The sequence below is a fragment of the Gallinula chloropus genome (assembly GCF_964237585.1).
Source record: "Gallinula chloropus genome assembly, chromosome: 2".
NCBI lineage: Eukaryota > Metazoa > Chordata > Aves > Gruiformes > Rallidae > Gallinula > Gallinula chloropus.
Window position 1 is genome coordinate 18313725 of NC_140086.1, and position 15968 is coordinate 18329692.

At 34.9% G+C, this 15968-nt stretch overlaps 1 protein-coding gene across 3 annotated transcripts in view; it reads left to right on the top strand.

Moving 5' to 3' along the window:
• CSMD3 (CUB and Sushi multiple domains 3) overlaps positions 1–15968 on the top strand; it is a gene marked incomplete at its 5' end in the record, with an annotated part of 624550 nt that overhangs the window by 527565 nt on the left and 81017 nt on the right. For all 3 annotated transcript variants that reach the window (XM_084280272.1, XM_084280273.1, XM_084280274.1), the window contains 6 exons: positions 1970–2115; positions 4071–4151; positions 5298–5411; positions 12180–12368; positions 12761–12907; positions 15361–15549. In XM_084280272.1, the coding sequence (XP_084136398.1) occupies positions 1970–2115; positions 4071–4151; positions 5298–5411; positions 12180–12368; positions 12761–12907; positions 15361–15549 (866 nt within the window). The remainder of the gene's footprint in view (positions 1–1969; positions 2116–4070; positions 4152–5297; positions 5412–12179; positions 12369–12760; positions 12908–15360; positions 15550–15968) is intronic.

Genomic DNA, 15968 nt, shown 5'->3' on the forward strand with positions numbered 1-15968 from the left:
AGTTGTGGATGCCCGATCCCTGGAAGTGTTCAAGGCCAGGTTGGATAGATCTTTGGGCAGTCTGGTAGTGGGGAATGTCCCTGCCCATGCAAAGAGGGTTGGGACTAGATGATCTTTGGGGTCCCTTCTGACTCAAACCATTCTATGACTTTATGATTGTTGGATATGCAGATTATAAATCTACAGGTTGATAGGGTAGTTTTATATCCTGAGTAATGCGAAATAATGAGAGGCAATTTGGAATATTAATTAGCAATTTTATGTTTGTGATGCACATTAATTTGGATTCATGTAAATTCATATAATTCAAGATTTCGCTCCTACTTTCTTAAGCATTCCTCTGTAAACTTACGTGATCATCTCTCTAGGTCTTTTTCATCTTGTGTGCTACATACTGCCTGTCCCACATACCATATTCTCAATTGCTTAAAAGCTAACCAAAATTTAATAAAAATATGTACCCAAACTATTGATCTGTTAAAAGTCAGATAATTTTGAATCCCTTTAACTCTTTGCCACTTGTTTTGTATATCAAATTTAGGCTGACCTTCCAAATATTGCCTGAATTAAATTATACTTTTAAGTACATACAGACATCGTTTCTCTATTTCACCCTACACAAACTAGAACACTACTTCCCACTTATAGTGCTTCTTTGATTCTGCTCTTTCTTTCTACTAAGTGATTCCAGGTGTTTTCAGTTGTACTCCTGGCTGTGCTACAAACTTAGTTCTTACGGTAAAGCAATTGCATACACCATGGCAAAGGTAAAACTTCAGGGTTATTTCATTATATGAACTTTGCTGGGTTTTTCTTCAGATGTTTTGTATCCTATTTAGGTTAAGAACACTTTTTATGAGAATGTTCTGAAATTAAAGCATCTAATATGGTATAAATGGATATACTATGCATGTTGTTACCTATGTATGAACTGTAGAGACCTGAATAGAAGTTTTGGTAGATCTTTACAATGGAAAAATGCATTTTATTCACAAGTCAAATGCTTCTTCACATCAGATTGGGAAGGTGCAGTGTGTAAGATATTGTAAAAATCTATTACTGCAAAACTTTGACGGCAAAAAATATCCATATTTTTATTGTCATATTTTTTTTTAGTTAAAATATCTTAAGCCTTTATCAAAAATTTTAAACGTTTAATGTTCATCACTTCTGATCTGGAAGAAAGTGAATACAAAAACGTATTTTCTAAAAGTGACATGCCTAAAATAGTCATCTATAAATAGCATTCCTTGAATGATGGAACCATAGGGGGTCTGAGGGATCTCTGGAGATCGTCTAGTCTAACTGCATGGCTAAAGCATGATCATGTAGAGCAGGTTGCACAGGATTGTGTCCAGGTAGGTTTTGATTATCTCCAGAGAAGATAATTATAAGCATTGATAAGATCTCCTCGCAGACTTCTCCAGACCAAGTAGATACAGTTTTCTCAGCCTTTCCTCATACAAGAGAGGCTCCAGTCCCATAATTATCTTTACAGTCTTCTTACTGGTAGTTCTCTTAATTTTCCTAGAAATCACCAAATTCAAAAGCCTAGGGGAGAGGAACAATATAAGTTTTATTTACTTTCTGATAGCCACATTTGAAAGTGTAGATAAGTAAATGTGAGCAGAATTTATGTCAGGAAGATAAACTACAATCAGAAATTCAAGAATTTTGTGCTTTTCCATCTTTATTTAAAAATAAGACTATTACATCCAAAAAAGTGGTTGAATTGAGCCTCATGCTTTTTAATACATTTTTATAGTTCTCTAAGCTACTACCTGTTATACTTCTGTCCACATATAGAATTTCAAAAGGCTTTCAGTCCTTCATGTATGTTTTATCTGGTTTTAGATGACTTATGCCTTTTTGCATAATTTAGATAAATTTTACTACAGTATATTAAAATTTTGAGACATTAAATTATTTTCTTGGGGAAAAGAAAAATCTTTACATCTGTTCTTCCTAGGGATGGACCAGACCAAACCTCTCCTCAAATTGGACAATTTAGTGGCAACACTGCATTAGAATCAGTCTATAGTACTTCCAATCAGATTCTGATCAAGTTCCATAGTGACTTTACTACCAGTGGCTTCTTTGTACTTAGTTACCATGGTGAGTGTGATAATATATACTTTTTCACTTTCTGTGATAGTTACTGCAGGAAGAAATCTCACAAAAAAATGCTTTAATTTTCCTAAGAGGAGTTGCTATTATTAATATGACTGACAACTGCTATGGTAATGCTAACATATGAAAGACTAATATGAATTATGAAAACAAGCTATTTTCTTGAACAGATATTAAATTTATGAGTAGTCACCAAAAAAACAAAAGCAAAAACAGTACTTTGAATATATAATGTAGCATTAAGACTTTATAGTTCAAGGCGCTCATCTTCTCACTGCTTACAATGCTCCTAAAATTCTTTTGTAATTAAATGTTTATGGGGATCACTAAATTTCTCATATACATATTAATATTTTGAATAATGTGCTGTTGTTTTAGGATTCCAATGACAGTGAACTCTTTTGTGTAGTTATTGTTAAACTTCTCTTGAATTAAATACTGACTGAAAGAAAATGCACCAAATTCTGCCTCTTTTCATAGTCACATAGACTCCAATAGATTAGGCAAAGGAGAATTCTCATGCCAAATCTGTGCCTTTAAATTGCATGTAATTTATAGCAATAAAGACAAGGTAGTGAGAAGAGTCAAATTTATTTAAAATAGATAATTTGGGGATTAATATGAATGATACCTCTAAATGAGAGAAATATGAGATGCATGATATGAATTGTTTATTGAATCCATTTTTTAATTATGTTGGTGCTTTTTTTTTTCTTTTAAATGCAAATAGCACAGCTGTTTCACATTTGCTTGGTGTGTTTTAATTTAAATTACTTTATCCTAAGGCAGGATGTTAGCTTTCTGACTCACTGACTTAATTGGCTCTTCATTATATGTTTCACAAAGACTGGAATAGGAAGATGTCATATATGGGTGACTCAATAGCAATTAAAGATCTTACCTGGATAAAATATAAATTTTGTGCTTGTCAAAAGTTTGACCAATTAGATAAATAAAAGATCCAAAAGTAAAAAGTTGTGTATAGCTGAAGCTAAATTGTTATCTGCCATAAGTAGATAATGTTTCCTCGCTAATGGGAGGTACAATAAAAATAATGCTGTATGAAAATGCAATATCAGTGAAAAACATGAATATTTCACTCACTGATCAACCTGAGTGTACACTTTAAAAAATGGAAGATTACACTGTCAGTATAAATACTTCAATGTGTAAATACTTCAGTGTGATTTCTGCCCTAATTGTGTTCAGGTTGAAGGGAATTTCTCCTGTGTCCAGACACAGGACCATCTTCATAGGTTCTCTATAAAAAACAAACTAAAACTATGTAGATTCTGCATACTCTTACTTCATATCTTTAATATAATTTGTTTCAACTAATTATCCTTGGTTTTGCACACATATATTTACACTCAGAAATTTCAAATTAGAAGTTTGAAAGCAGAATTACCCTCTGACACTATTGGCAAGTGAGAGGTGCTCCACAAGTATTAATTTACTTCTATAAAGTAAATGCTTCAGTCCATCAGTGATGCTGCCTCTGGGTAGAATCTAGAATCTTTTGGATTCTAAAGCTTGTCTTTATTACGAAGTTTCAAGTGGAAGAGTTCAACGGTAAAACTGTTGTTATAAAAAAAAAAAAAAATCAAACAGCAAACCACCCCAAAAAACCAAAACTGTGGTTGCAAAATAGAAAAAAATATATTTGCTTTTCAGATGAGATCACTTAAGTGCAAAAATTGGCAACACCCAAGCTTCTTATATTATTTATGAAGAGGATTTTTGCCACTGGAATTAAATAATTAAGAACACAGATGAAACATCTAATTTGTCATTAATTCTGAAATTCATGGGTTTTTTAATTCTCTTGGAAGTTTCAAAGCAAAAGAGTTCAATGTGTATATCAATTCAGCTATGTTTGCATTCCTGTGTTAACTGTCTTAAGTATAGGACAGTCAACTGTGCTTTTTTCTTGTTTATAGCCTATCAGCTACGGGTCTGTCAGCCCCCAACAAATATACCAAATGCTGATATTCTGACTGAGGATGATGAATTTGAAATAGGTAATGTAAAAGAAAATAAAAGCAATGCTTGTTTCAAATAAATAAAAGACTGCTGAGCACAGATTTTTTTTTTTTTTACTTTCCAACATGCAAATCATGCCTGCAATGTGTTAGAATTATATTTGAAAATATTTATGATGTCATTCCTCTTCCCATCTGTGAATGGTATACTGAATGCCATCTATGTTTCAGAGATCACAGATAGGTAACACAGTAACTCCTTCCGAATTGACTTAATTTAAAAATATTTTTCTTAGTGATTAATATAAAACATTGTTTTACACTGAAGCAATCTAACAAAATACACAAAAAGCCATTGTATATTCTGTACCAGAATTAGTTTTATGACCTGAAGGTTAAAACCAAATTTGAAAAAATTAGGAAGATCTGAGAAGAAGATGACATTCTGACCTTCTAAGACATGTTAATAATATCACTTAGCTAACTATCATTCTAAGAAATATGACTTAGATGATCAGATGTCAGATGTCTGACCAGCTAGTTTTTCTCACAGTATTGGAAAAACTTAAAAAAAAAAAGAAAAAGATTTTTAATACACACCAATATTTGATTAATTACATTTGGAACAAAGAGAAAAGAGTTTTATTTTTCCTTTCTGCTCTATAATCTGGGCTGAAGAGAACTACTGAGATGTACAAATTTTTACTTTTATTTGCAAATAAAAGTATATCCATTTTTAATTTATTTATTAATTAAAATTGGAATTTCTTATTCTCATCTTGCAAAATTTATATATGATTAACTAAATCCAGTTCTTCCTTCCTCCCCTTTCACCCCCTTCCTCTTTATTTAGTTCCATAGTGGTTATCTAATACATTGTATTGCTTAAAGCTTTGTGGACACATGGTTCACACTGCAGCAGTCAAACCCAGACAAATTAGCAAACTATCCCACAATAACGTGGTGGAAAACAGTGATAGATGCAGCATAGTGTGTAACACAATGCTCATTTACCACATTTCTTAGAGTAATCAAAGTTGTTTATGCCAGAGGTCATTTAGCCCATTATATATGGTGGCAAGAAACTTCATTAATCGATAATGTTTTCAAAGCTTAAAGTCCCAGTTAATTGCTGTTTAATGTTTCTTTTGTTTATGTTTTGTCTTATTTTGTTTATCCAAACAGGAGACATAATAAGATACCAGTGTCAGCCAGGCTTTACTTTGGTTGGTAATGAGATTCTGACATGCCGACTAGGTGAAAGGCTTCAGATGGATGGACCACCTCCTGCATGTCAAGGTTCTTTCTCCTTCTTCTTTTCCTCCTACCAGACCATCTGAATGATAACTCCTTTAGTATCATACACTATCTCTTCAGATAAGTTGTCACCTTGAAAATATTTCAGACTTTTCAAAGCTATTCCTAGTATTATCACTGTTTGTTATGGGGAATATGTATCAAATAGTAAGGCAAAATAATGAGTAGCATTTTAATTAATTTGATGAGTTTTAACAACTGTTGCTGTACTTTGTGAAAATAATTTCACAATTCTTTTTTTTGGAAGGAGTCTAAATTAAATAAATAATGAGATTGTTTCATTTAGTCAGGATTTCACTCCCTTCTTCCCCCTGATTGCAGCACAGGGGGACAGGGACTGGGAGATGGGGGCTTTGGTCAGTCCCTTGCAAGTTGGTTTCCTTCTTGGGGGAGTGTGGGGGGGGCATTCGTTACACACCCTCCCCCTGCTGCACCGTGGGGTCCCACCCAAAGGACACAGTCCTCCACAAACTTCTCCAACATGAATCCTTTCCCACAGGGCTTTATCTCTTTATCACAATGTCTCTCAGTCCCAGTCCTCCACGGGATTCCAAGCCTCCCGCCAGCAATCCTGTTCCGATGCAAATATTTCTCATCTCTTTGTCTCTGTTTCTCCTCATGGCTGCAAGTACTGGCAGGTGGTTGTTCCAACATAGGGTCACCGCGTCTCCTCTATGTCTCCACCTGCTCCATGCAGCGTGGAGCCCCTCCACGGGCTGCAGGTGGGGTCTCGGCCTTTTCCATGGGTTTCTACACGGCTGCAGGGGCATCTTTCTCTTCAGCACCTGGGCCGCCTCCTCCTCCGCCCTTTTCTGGCCTTGGTGTCTTCACAGCTCGTTACATCTTCTCGCTCCCTTCTCCGGTGGCAAAATGCAGCTGCTTCCGGGTTGTTTTCTCCTATATGTGATTCTCAGAGGTGCTCGACTATCTCATGGGCCGTGACTTTGGCCTTGAATTGCTCGTTGTTTATAGTTTAGGCTGTCAGAAAACTCTAACTGCTGCTTACAAAAACCGTCTCAATAGTACAGCCTCACAAAACTGCAACATGAGCTAATGGAGCCAAATCTTGCACCTCATTTATTTTCAGAAATGTAATCTCTTTAAAGTTTCGTAGATGGGCACATGTTTATATTTTCTTGATAATTCTTCCATTTATTTCCAGGAGGACAAATAAAGATATACAATTATAAACCTGCAAGATAAGTAATTTTGAGGGGGAAAAAAAAACGAACACCATAAGAAAAAGCCCCCACAATCTCATAAAAGTCTAATTTATGTAAACAACAGCCATTTTGAATCCTGCGAGCTGTTGTGATACGGCTTCATGATCCATCTACTCCTGAGATTAATATTCTAACATCTACTGCAATATTAAAATATTTTCCTAAATCAGGCATTGTAAATGCAGGTGATTTACATTTGTATTAAATGAATAATGCTCCCATCTGAGTTTTCTAACAATCAGATATTGTTTGTATACTGGTTTTTTTATTCATGGCAATTTTAATTAATATAGCATATCTATAAAAAGCTCATGCTGAAAAGTTTGTTGGGAAATAGTAAATTAGTTGTGAGTAAATCTACATTTACAATCAAAGCTTTAATATTTGGCTGTTTCTTAATAATTTCTGAAGTTTCAAATTGGTGCACAACCTAGTTGTTATGAATTTAAACCTTAGTGAACGAGCTTTTAGAACTTAATTACGACTACAGTGTTCAAATTCATTTTCAACTGAGAGTTGAAAAATAACTGTCTGCATTTTTTCTGCATTCCTGAAAAACTGGAAGGGTCATCTACTACTGCCGAATAAAGTATTTGCCCCTGTTTTAATGCACAAAATCTAGAATTATGAGTTTTCTTAGAACTTTAATAGTGATAATTTCTGAAAATCCACACAGACACACAGAATGACCTCGAAAGATCACCTAGTCCAACTCCCCTGTCAGAGCAGGATCAGCTAGAGTAGGTCATCCATACATTTATTTAGGTACAATTGTGTCTAGGAATAGCTTCCAACTCCTCAATTTAAATTCTTTAAAATCTTAATTTAGCAAACTCATAGCATTTAATGGGTGGAAAACCATAGCAACATCCAGGCACTGATTTAAATGTTAAAAAGATATAATAATAGATAGGACAAACAGAGACATATGTGCTGATCCTGAGGCATTCTCTCAGCACATGTTGCTGAAGGCATATTTACATTCATTACAACACCCAAGACAAAAAAATTAGGAATAATGACTTAAGTTGCCATAGTTAATCTTTCCTCTGTTACATATAAATGCTAAATACTGGATCAAATACTAAATATTACATCAGTGCTCTTACCATTTCAGTCTAAAGCTGAATGAAACTAATACAATCATCAGAGAAGACACAGAAAATTAAAAAAAAAAACCAAAAACCAAAGAAATTAGTTTAAACATGTTTAAAATTACCATTTAAACTGACCACCTAGAATAAACAGCAACTTAATTTTCTCTTGTGCTTATACTAGGTGTAAGTTTGAAGATAGTAATATGTAAGCTGAATTTCAGTATTGAAAGCCAGAATAATAGAAAGCTTTGTGGAATCTTCAGGCCGCAAAATTATATGCCTAAAATTTACTTCTGTCATGATTTTAGTAAGCTACCCCGCATTATGTATAAGCTACCATATTTTATTTGTGTAAGGTATTACATAAGAGTTACTTTCAAGAAATAAACTTAGCTCTTCTGTTGGTTCATGTTTGTGTTTGTCTACTAATTGTTTTCACCAGAGTATATGTTTATTGTTAGACTTCAGTATTAACTTCTGTTGTCTTAACCTTGCACATATATTAGACACTTTAGCCAGTGTTTTCGTTTCATTTTGCTTACATTTTTATCTTCAAATAGATTAATACCTGTCTTGAACATTCATTTGAATCTGAAGAAATTTTCTGAAGAGAATTTAAATAACAATATTTAGTTTTCAGTCTAATATATTGCATTACAGATACAGTACACTACAATGAGTTACGCCTAAGCGAAAATAATGAAATAAAATCTAATTAAGATTTTATTTAGTGACTTTAATTCTTACAGGTTAGTTTAACCTATTTAGTTTATAATAGTGTTGGGTTTTTTTTTTTTCTATTTTTCTCTGTTGTGTATCACTTGGGTGAGCACTTCTTACAATTCTTGAAGATTTACTTCTTTAGAGCAGAAAATAATCACTCGATTCCACAAGCTTATGTGAATGTCTATCATCTTTTGTTAAAATAGTGTATGTCTCATACTCAGCACATTACTTTGCCCTTAACTTTCATTGAAATTAGCTTCTATTTCTAGGATAAAATGAAATTTTCAGAGTTACGAAGATTTAATCTGTATTTTGAATTATAATTAGAGGATTCTGAAAAATTCTATATCGCAACTATATTAGCTCAGATTCATTAAAAAACCCTTTTTCTACTTGATTCTCAAGGAAACCCATGGTACAGAAATAAGTATTTAGTCTCTCTATAAATTCCTGAAGGATCTTTTCCTGGAGATCCTGAAATTGAGGACATTTTGGAAAGCAGAATCATATGGAGACAACAAAACTAGCTATAAACAAGCTTGTGCAGCCGGATAATTAGAAGGGTCTTCCTTACTGCCTGCCACACCTCTCTCTCTGTGTTGATACATGTATTTAAGTATAAAACTTGATAGAATCAGTTCTTTCATTTCCATGAGATATAGTCTGTATATACAAGTGGCCCAGCACTGTAGTTTGAAATCCAGATTCTAGCCATATGAATTTTCCTTTGGATTGAGACAAACATGCAACCTGAGAAACTGCTATTTAAATTTAGCAATTAGATGGTAATTTTTAAATTGAGAGATGATTATTTTTAAATATATGGACAGTTTCCTTTCTCTTCTTCAAGTAACCTAACCTGGTGAGAGATATCCCTTCCCATTGCAGGGGGTTGGAACTAGATGATCTTCAAAGGTCCCTTCCAGCTCAAACCATTCTGTGTTTCTGAGATTCTTATGATGGGTTTTTATGATTTTTTTCTCTGTGTTTCTCTGCTGTTCTCTCTCTCTCTTCATAGTCCAGTAAATTTTTCCCCATAAAAATCAGATTTTCATATTTAATAAGGCAATTATTTTCAGTATTCCTGAGAAATACAAGATCCTAATATATTATTGTGGAACTTGCAATACCTCAGTATCATTAAAGGAAGGTGAATATATGGTAGGCAATATCTGCTGAAGAAGACAGCAGGGTGGAGCAGGTGTCTTCCTTTATCACTGCAGGAAACACTCTGATGTTGTGGGGTCTAGAGTCTCCCAGCAATATTTTAGAGAAGAGTGTATAGCACTCTTTCCTAGAGCAAATTTGTGAAGAAAGCTGTCATCAATTAAGAACTTAACATTTTTAGAATTTCTTCTCCAGCTGACTTACATTTCCTTATCAGGGAAATAGTCTGTCTCTGTGTTAAAAGGAGAAAAGTAAGTGGTTGTCTGAACTTGAGAGTTCACTAGTAATGTGCAAGTGGGGTGGAAATGACCTAATTTTTTTCCACCTCCTAATTTTCTCTTTATTTCATCAGAAACTGTTATAGGGTGAACTGTTCTACCTATTTATTAAACGGAGAACAATTAGATGAATTGCCCACTGTCAGCCTGAGATTATCTAGCTCTTTTAGGATTATAACACTAACATTTTAACTTCGAGTCATAGGCTTTGATTTTAAGAACGCTTCCTAGCTGCTCCTTTTGCAAGTGTGGTGGTTTGACCCTAGCTGGAGGTCAGATGCCCACTAAAGTCGCTTTATCACTCCCCTTTTCAGCTGGACAGGGCAGAAAATATATATTGAGAAGCTTAGGATTCGAGATAAGGACAGGGAGATCATCCTGCAATTAGCGTCACGGGCAAAACAGACTCAACACAGAATAAATAAAACTATCTAATTACTAGACTACACTATGCAGCAGAGTGAAACCAGAGTCATATAATGAGAAGTATTTCCAGGTTTTGAAACAACTCCCCCTCACCCCTCCCTTCTTCACAGACTTAACTTTATTTGTGATTTTGCTCCCATCTTCCCCACAACATTGTGGCACGGGTAGGAGCAGGGAATGGGGAGGAATGGGGATTTCAGTCAGTTCCTCACAAGATGTTTTCCTTCTTAGCTGAGGGCGGGGGCGCGAGGGGGTCTTCCTCACACCATTCCCCTGATGCACCATGGAGTCCCACCCATGGGAGACAGTCCTCCCCAAACTTCTCCAGCATGAGTCCTTTTCCAAGGGGCTTCAGCTTTTCACCAGTTGCTCCAGTATGTGTCACTTGTATGGGGTGCAGTGATAGAATCATAGAATGTCTCTCAGTCTCTCAGGCCCAGGCTGCTCCAGTCTGGTCCTCCATGGGGTCACAAGTCTCCCCCCCCACAGCATACCTGCTCCGGCATGGATCTCTCTCTCTCTCTCTCTCTCTCTCTTGCTGATCTCTGTACTCTAGCTCTCTCCATGGGCTGCAAGTGCTGGCAGAGGCTTGCTCCAACGTGGGTCACAGTGTCTTCTATATATCTCCACCTGCTCCATCGTGGGGCCTCTCCAAGGGCTGCAGGTGGGGTCTCATTCTTTTCCACGGGCTTCAAGGGGACACCCACTCCACCATGGGTCTCTCCACAGGCTGCAGGGGAATCTTTCCTTCTCTCTGGCACTTAGGGCCCGTACTCTCCCTCCCTTCCCTGGCCTTGGTGCCTGCACAGTTTCTTACATCTTCTCACTCCCTTCTCTGGTGGCAAAAACCAGCTGCTTTCTATTTTATCTCCAAAATGTGATTCCCAGAGGTGCTGTGACCATCGCTGATGGTCAACAGCAACTCCGGCCTTGAGTCAGCTGGTGTTTACTCTGTCAGGCCTCCAGAAAGCTTCTAGCTGCTTCTTGCAGAAGGCGACCCTGCAGCAACCCCCCACCCCCCACTCCACTAGAACCCAGCCATGCAAAACCATAACAAAGAGTTAGTAAAGAAATGGGAGTATATTAGGTGTGGTGAAGAAAAAAATGGTACTTCTATTATTTTTTATTGTATGTGAAAGCAGTAACCTAGCATTTTCTGAGGTTTCTATGAATTGAAAAACTAGGTAGCTGGATTAGCACAAGTTATCTTCTTGTCTAATTAGTCTTACAGTGTTCTACTTATCAAATAAATGTCAGCCTGAGTGTGTCTTTTATTTCCTACAGCAAAGGAATCATATCTAAATAGTGCTTATATTATGTTTAGGTGTATTAACATTCTTGGAGCTTGACTGACGATCTCAAAATTTAGGTGCTGCTTTATAGAGATTGTGAGTCAGATTGATTACTCATTATTCAGAGTCTGACAATGAAAAAACAGTGTCTTCAAGTTTTGCTTTCAGTACAAGGCCGTACCTGGAACTGTTGCTGACAGTAATAACATCTGAGCCGGGAGGGAAAGAAACCTATGGTTCACTTTTTTAATAACTCAACAACTTAGTACTTAAGCGCAGCATACAATAATATAGAGAAAGAAAAATGCCACTAACTGAGGATTAGAGGACATATTTTCAAGATATACATTATTTTAGATTTTTTTCTACTGCCTGACTTCGTTTCTAAAATGCCATCAGTCTTTTTGTTTTTACAGAAATAAAATGAGTAATACAGACTAAAGTCAGGAAAATGTTTCTAATTACATGAAACATATATAGTGTGGTTTAGATTTTTATTTTTTTATTTTTAAATTTTTTAATCAATCTTTCTGTTTCACAGTGCTCTGTCCAGCCAATGAAATGCGCCTGGATTCAACAGGAGTAATACTGAGCCCTGGGTATCCTGATAGCTATCCAAATCTCCAGATGTGTGCATGGACCATTACTGTGGAAAAGGGATATAATATCAGCCTGTTCTTTGAATTCTTCCAGACTGAAAAGGAATTTGATATACTTGAGGTGTTTGATGGTAACTATAGGATGCACAACTTTTGATGATACTTTATTTAAATATATATATGTGTATTTTTAATTGTATCTGTGCGATCGCTATTGTTTATGTGTACCATAATTTTTCAGTATATCTATAAAAAAATAAATAAGCAATTATTTGGATTTGTTGTGCTAAAGAGAACTTTTGGATTACTGTGTTTCAAAATTGTACTGATTAAGTTTAGAAATAATTTTGTTTCTCAACAAATATCTACTCTCTAGAGTATACTGGAATGTCAACTTCCATTTTTTATTCAGATTAATTTATCATTTTCTTAGAGGATGTTTTCTGTGTATTAATTGCATTCATTTTATTTTAAACTTTGTAACTCCTTTTTTTTTTCTTTTTTTAACCTTCCTTGTACCAAGGACCAAATAGTCATAGCCCATTGCTCATTTCTCTCAGTGGGGACTATTCATCTTCTCTAAATATAACCAGCAATGGCCATGAAGTATTTCTACGGTGGTCAGCAGATCATGGCACCAATAAAAAAGGTTTCAGGATAAGATATATAGGTATGTGAATCAGAATTTCTTGAATGTGTATATAATTTCAGTGTGGAAAGGGTAATGTAAACTATACTTTGTAACCTTAATTGCCCAGACTGAAAGGAAATTCAATCTGGTTTATGTATGCAAGTGATGATACTGAACTTGTGAGGGAAAAACAAACTCCATAATGTAAGTAGGATATATGACACACGTGTACTCTGTAGAGATTTAAGCAAGTGTGTCCACAGGACTTTAATATGGTATAAGCCAGTACTAAAGATGAAAGAAGTAGCTTTTATGCAATTCATCATTAACCCTTCTGTTGGTACAGAGGAAGAAGTGGGAACAAGGCAGCAGTGAGCAACTATAATGTAGGAAAATGTGAGAAGCTAAAGGCTTGAACTCTTCAATTTAAGATTCAACAGAATCAGCAAACCATTTTAAAAGAGAACAATTAGTATATCCAAAAAAACCCCATTGTGTATGTTACTAATTCAAATGAGCATCTTTATGAATAGTGTATGAAGATGTTACTTAGCAAAGATTGATTTTTATATAAATGTGTTTATAGAATTATTATGTAATATCCATTTTAGATGGTAATAATATTCATGAATCGAGCTAAAGTAGATCCACTGCAATTTACAGCAATTACACAAAATTTATATTTTATCATGACCAAAGACATGAAATACACAGAATAAATTATTGGTGTACATTAATTTCACTTTACCAAATGGAGAAAACAATAGAAAATCATTTTTGTTTGTTTGTTTGTTTGGTTTGGTTTTTTGCTCCTAACAGTCTGTAAACCAGTCATTTTTCCCTTTAGGAGAAATATTCATTGCCTGTAGTACCTGTTAGAATGGTTAAAAGAAAAAGAGAAAGCACTTAAAACTCTTTCCCTACTGGCAGCAAGGCAACAGTGTTAGTAAATATTTACTAATCATAGAATCATAGAATGCATTAGGTTGGAAGGGACCTTTAAAGGTCAGCTAGTCCAACCCTCCACCCTGCAGTAAGCAGGGATATCTTTACTAGATCAGGTCACTCAGTGCCCCGTCAAGCCTGATGGTGAATATCTCCAGGGATATATAACTCAGAATATACCAATATATTTTCTTCTACACTAAAGTAGTAGGTATGTGTCTGTCTTTGTTTCTTGTAAAAGTATAAGGTGGGAGAAATTTAATCTAAGAATGAAAATATTTTCATAATATGTGCTCTGGAATATATGGCAGTGCTTCTCATTCTGCTGCTTGCTTTAATAAAAAGTTAACAAACAGCTATGACTCCATCCTCATCAGAGGGAGACCTTGGTTGCAAAAACCATTGATGTGAAATAAGTGATAGGACATAGAAATGAAGAACAAGCGAAGCAACACATTTATATTTGCCTGAGAAAATAGATACCAAGTTACCAACACTTCTTCAAAGCAGGAAGGAAGTACTTGGAAACAAACTTAATTGTCTTTCCTACAAATGGGAAAACTGCTACCTTGGCTAACCAGTCTTGACTTGTCCTGGAACTGAAATGATAGGAGACCAAGTTAAACTCTTAAATAAACAGTATTTATCTTAAAGTGGCTACCAGGTTGTAAATTCCTTCTGGTCTGCTCCTTTGGCAATGTAGCCAAAACCATGTGACTTTTTACTCATGGACTTAATGAACAAAGGAGTTAAAATATAACCATAATGACAGTATCATAAGTAAGCAATCGTTAATGTCAGAGACACTTCAAGTACATAAATCCTTGCAGATTCTAATATCTTTTAAATATATTTTGGCCTCATAGAGATTTCTGGGTTTTTTTATAGTATCTAAATAAGACATCTGTAGGGATTTTTGTATTCTAAATAAATTTTAAAACCAAAAAAAACCCCAACCACAAATAAAAAAAGGAACTAAAACCAAACCAAAACAAACCAACAACCCAAGCAGATAGAATGTTTTCACCATGGATTTATGGTGACACACATAAATATGATAGAAATCTATTTTAGATTTTCTAGTTCACTTCCATTCATTGTACCAAAGAGCCTGAGTAACTAATTTAGGACCAGATGGAAAAGATTATTTGAAAAGAAATATGTGCAGTATGCCCTTCATGGTTCCTTTCTAAAAAAAATTGCATATACTATTGAAATTTATAGCATTGAAATACATTTCATTATGAACTAAAATTCTGTACCTTATTTGGTTTAAAAAAGATAGTGGAAAAAAAAGTTATAAAAGTGATTTATCACTATATTTCCTTTGAGATTACTACAACCTGAAGCCCTTATAAAGGCCTTTCCTCCACCTTTGTACTTGGTGAAAGAGTTTGATGCATGCATGATCACGATATTAAATGCGACTTTCATTGGCATTTTCTCAGCTTGTTGTCAGATGTTCATTGATTTTGTCAAGAACTTTTCAAGAATTGTCATCTGAATTCTAAACGTATCTTTTATTTAATCAATATTTATGTTTAAAGCTCTCTACTGTAGTACTCCAGAGTCCCCTCCACATGGTTTCATTGTCAGTCAGACAGGTGGACAGCTCAACAGTATGGTTCGCTGGGCTTGCGATCGAGGTTTTCGGCTCGTTGGGAAAAGTACTGCTGTATGCAGGAAGTCTCCATATGGTTATTACTCATGGGATGTTCCAGTCCCAGCTTGTCAAGGTAAATTCTTTCATTATAAAATAATACACTCTTAAGATTTTTTTTTTTCCTTTTCTAATGTAAGCCATCAGTTTTATATTTCGGATGAATATCAGGTAGTATTTTTTTTTATGTATCTGTACCAAAATTGTTCTACCTAATAAAACTTACAAAAACAGATGTAATTTTAAGAAACAGTTTCAACAGAGTTTGCTAAGACTGGCAGATACTAAAAAATAAACTACATCACTGTGAGCAAAAATCCTCACAAATTTTTAAAAAATTAATTTAAAACTGAATATTTAGTAAAATTCATTTATCATTATCAAAGAATCATATTAAACCAGAAAGACTTGAAACTTGCTGCAATTGTAAGAACAGGAAATTGGACTAAAAAAGCATTGCCTTAGATGCTATTCTAATATTTCATGGTTTAAATT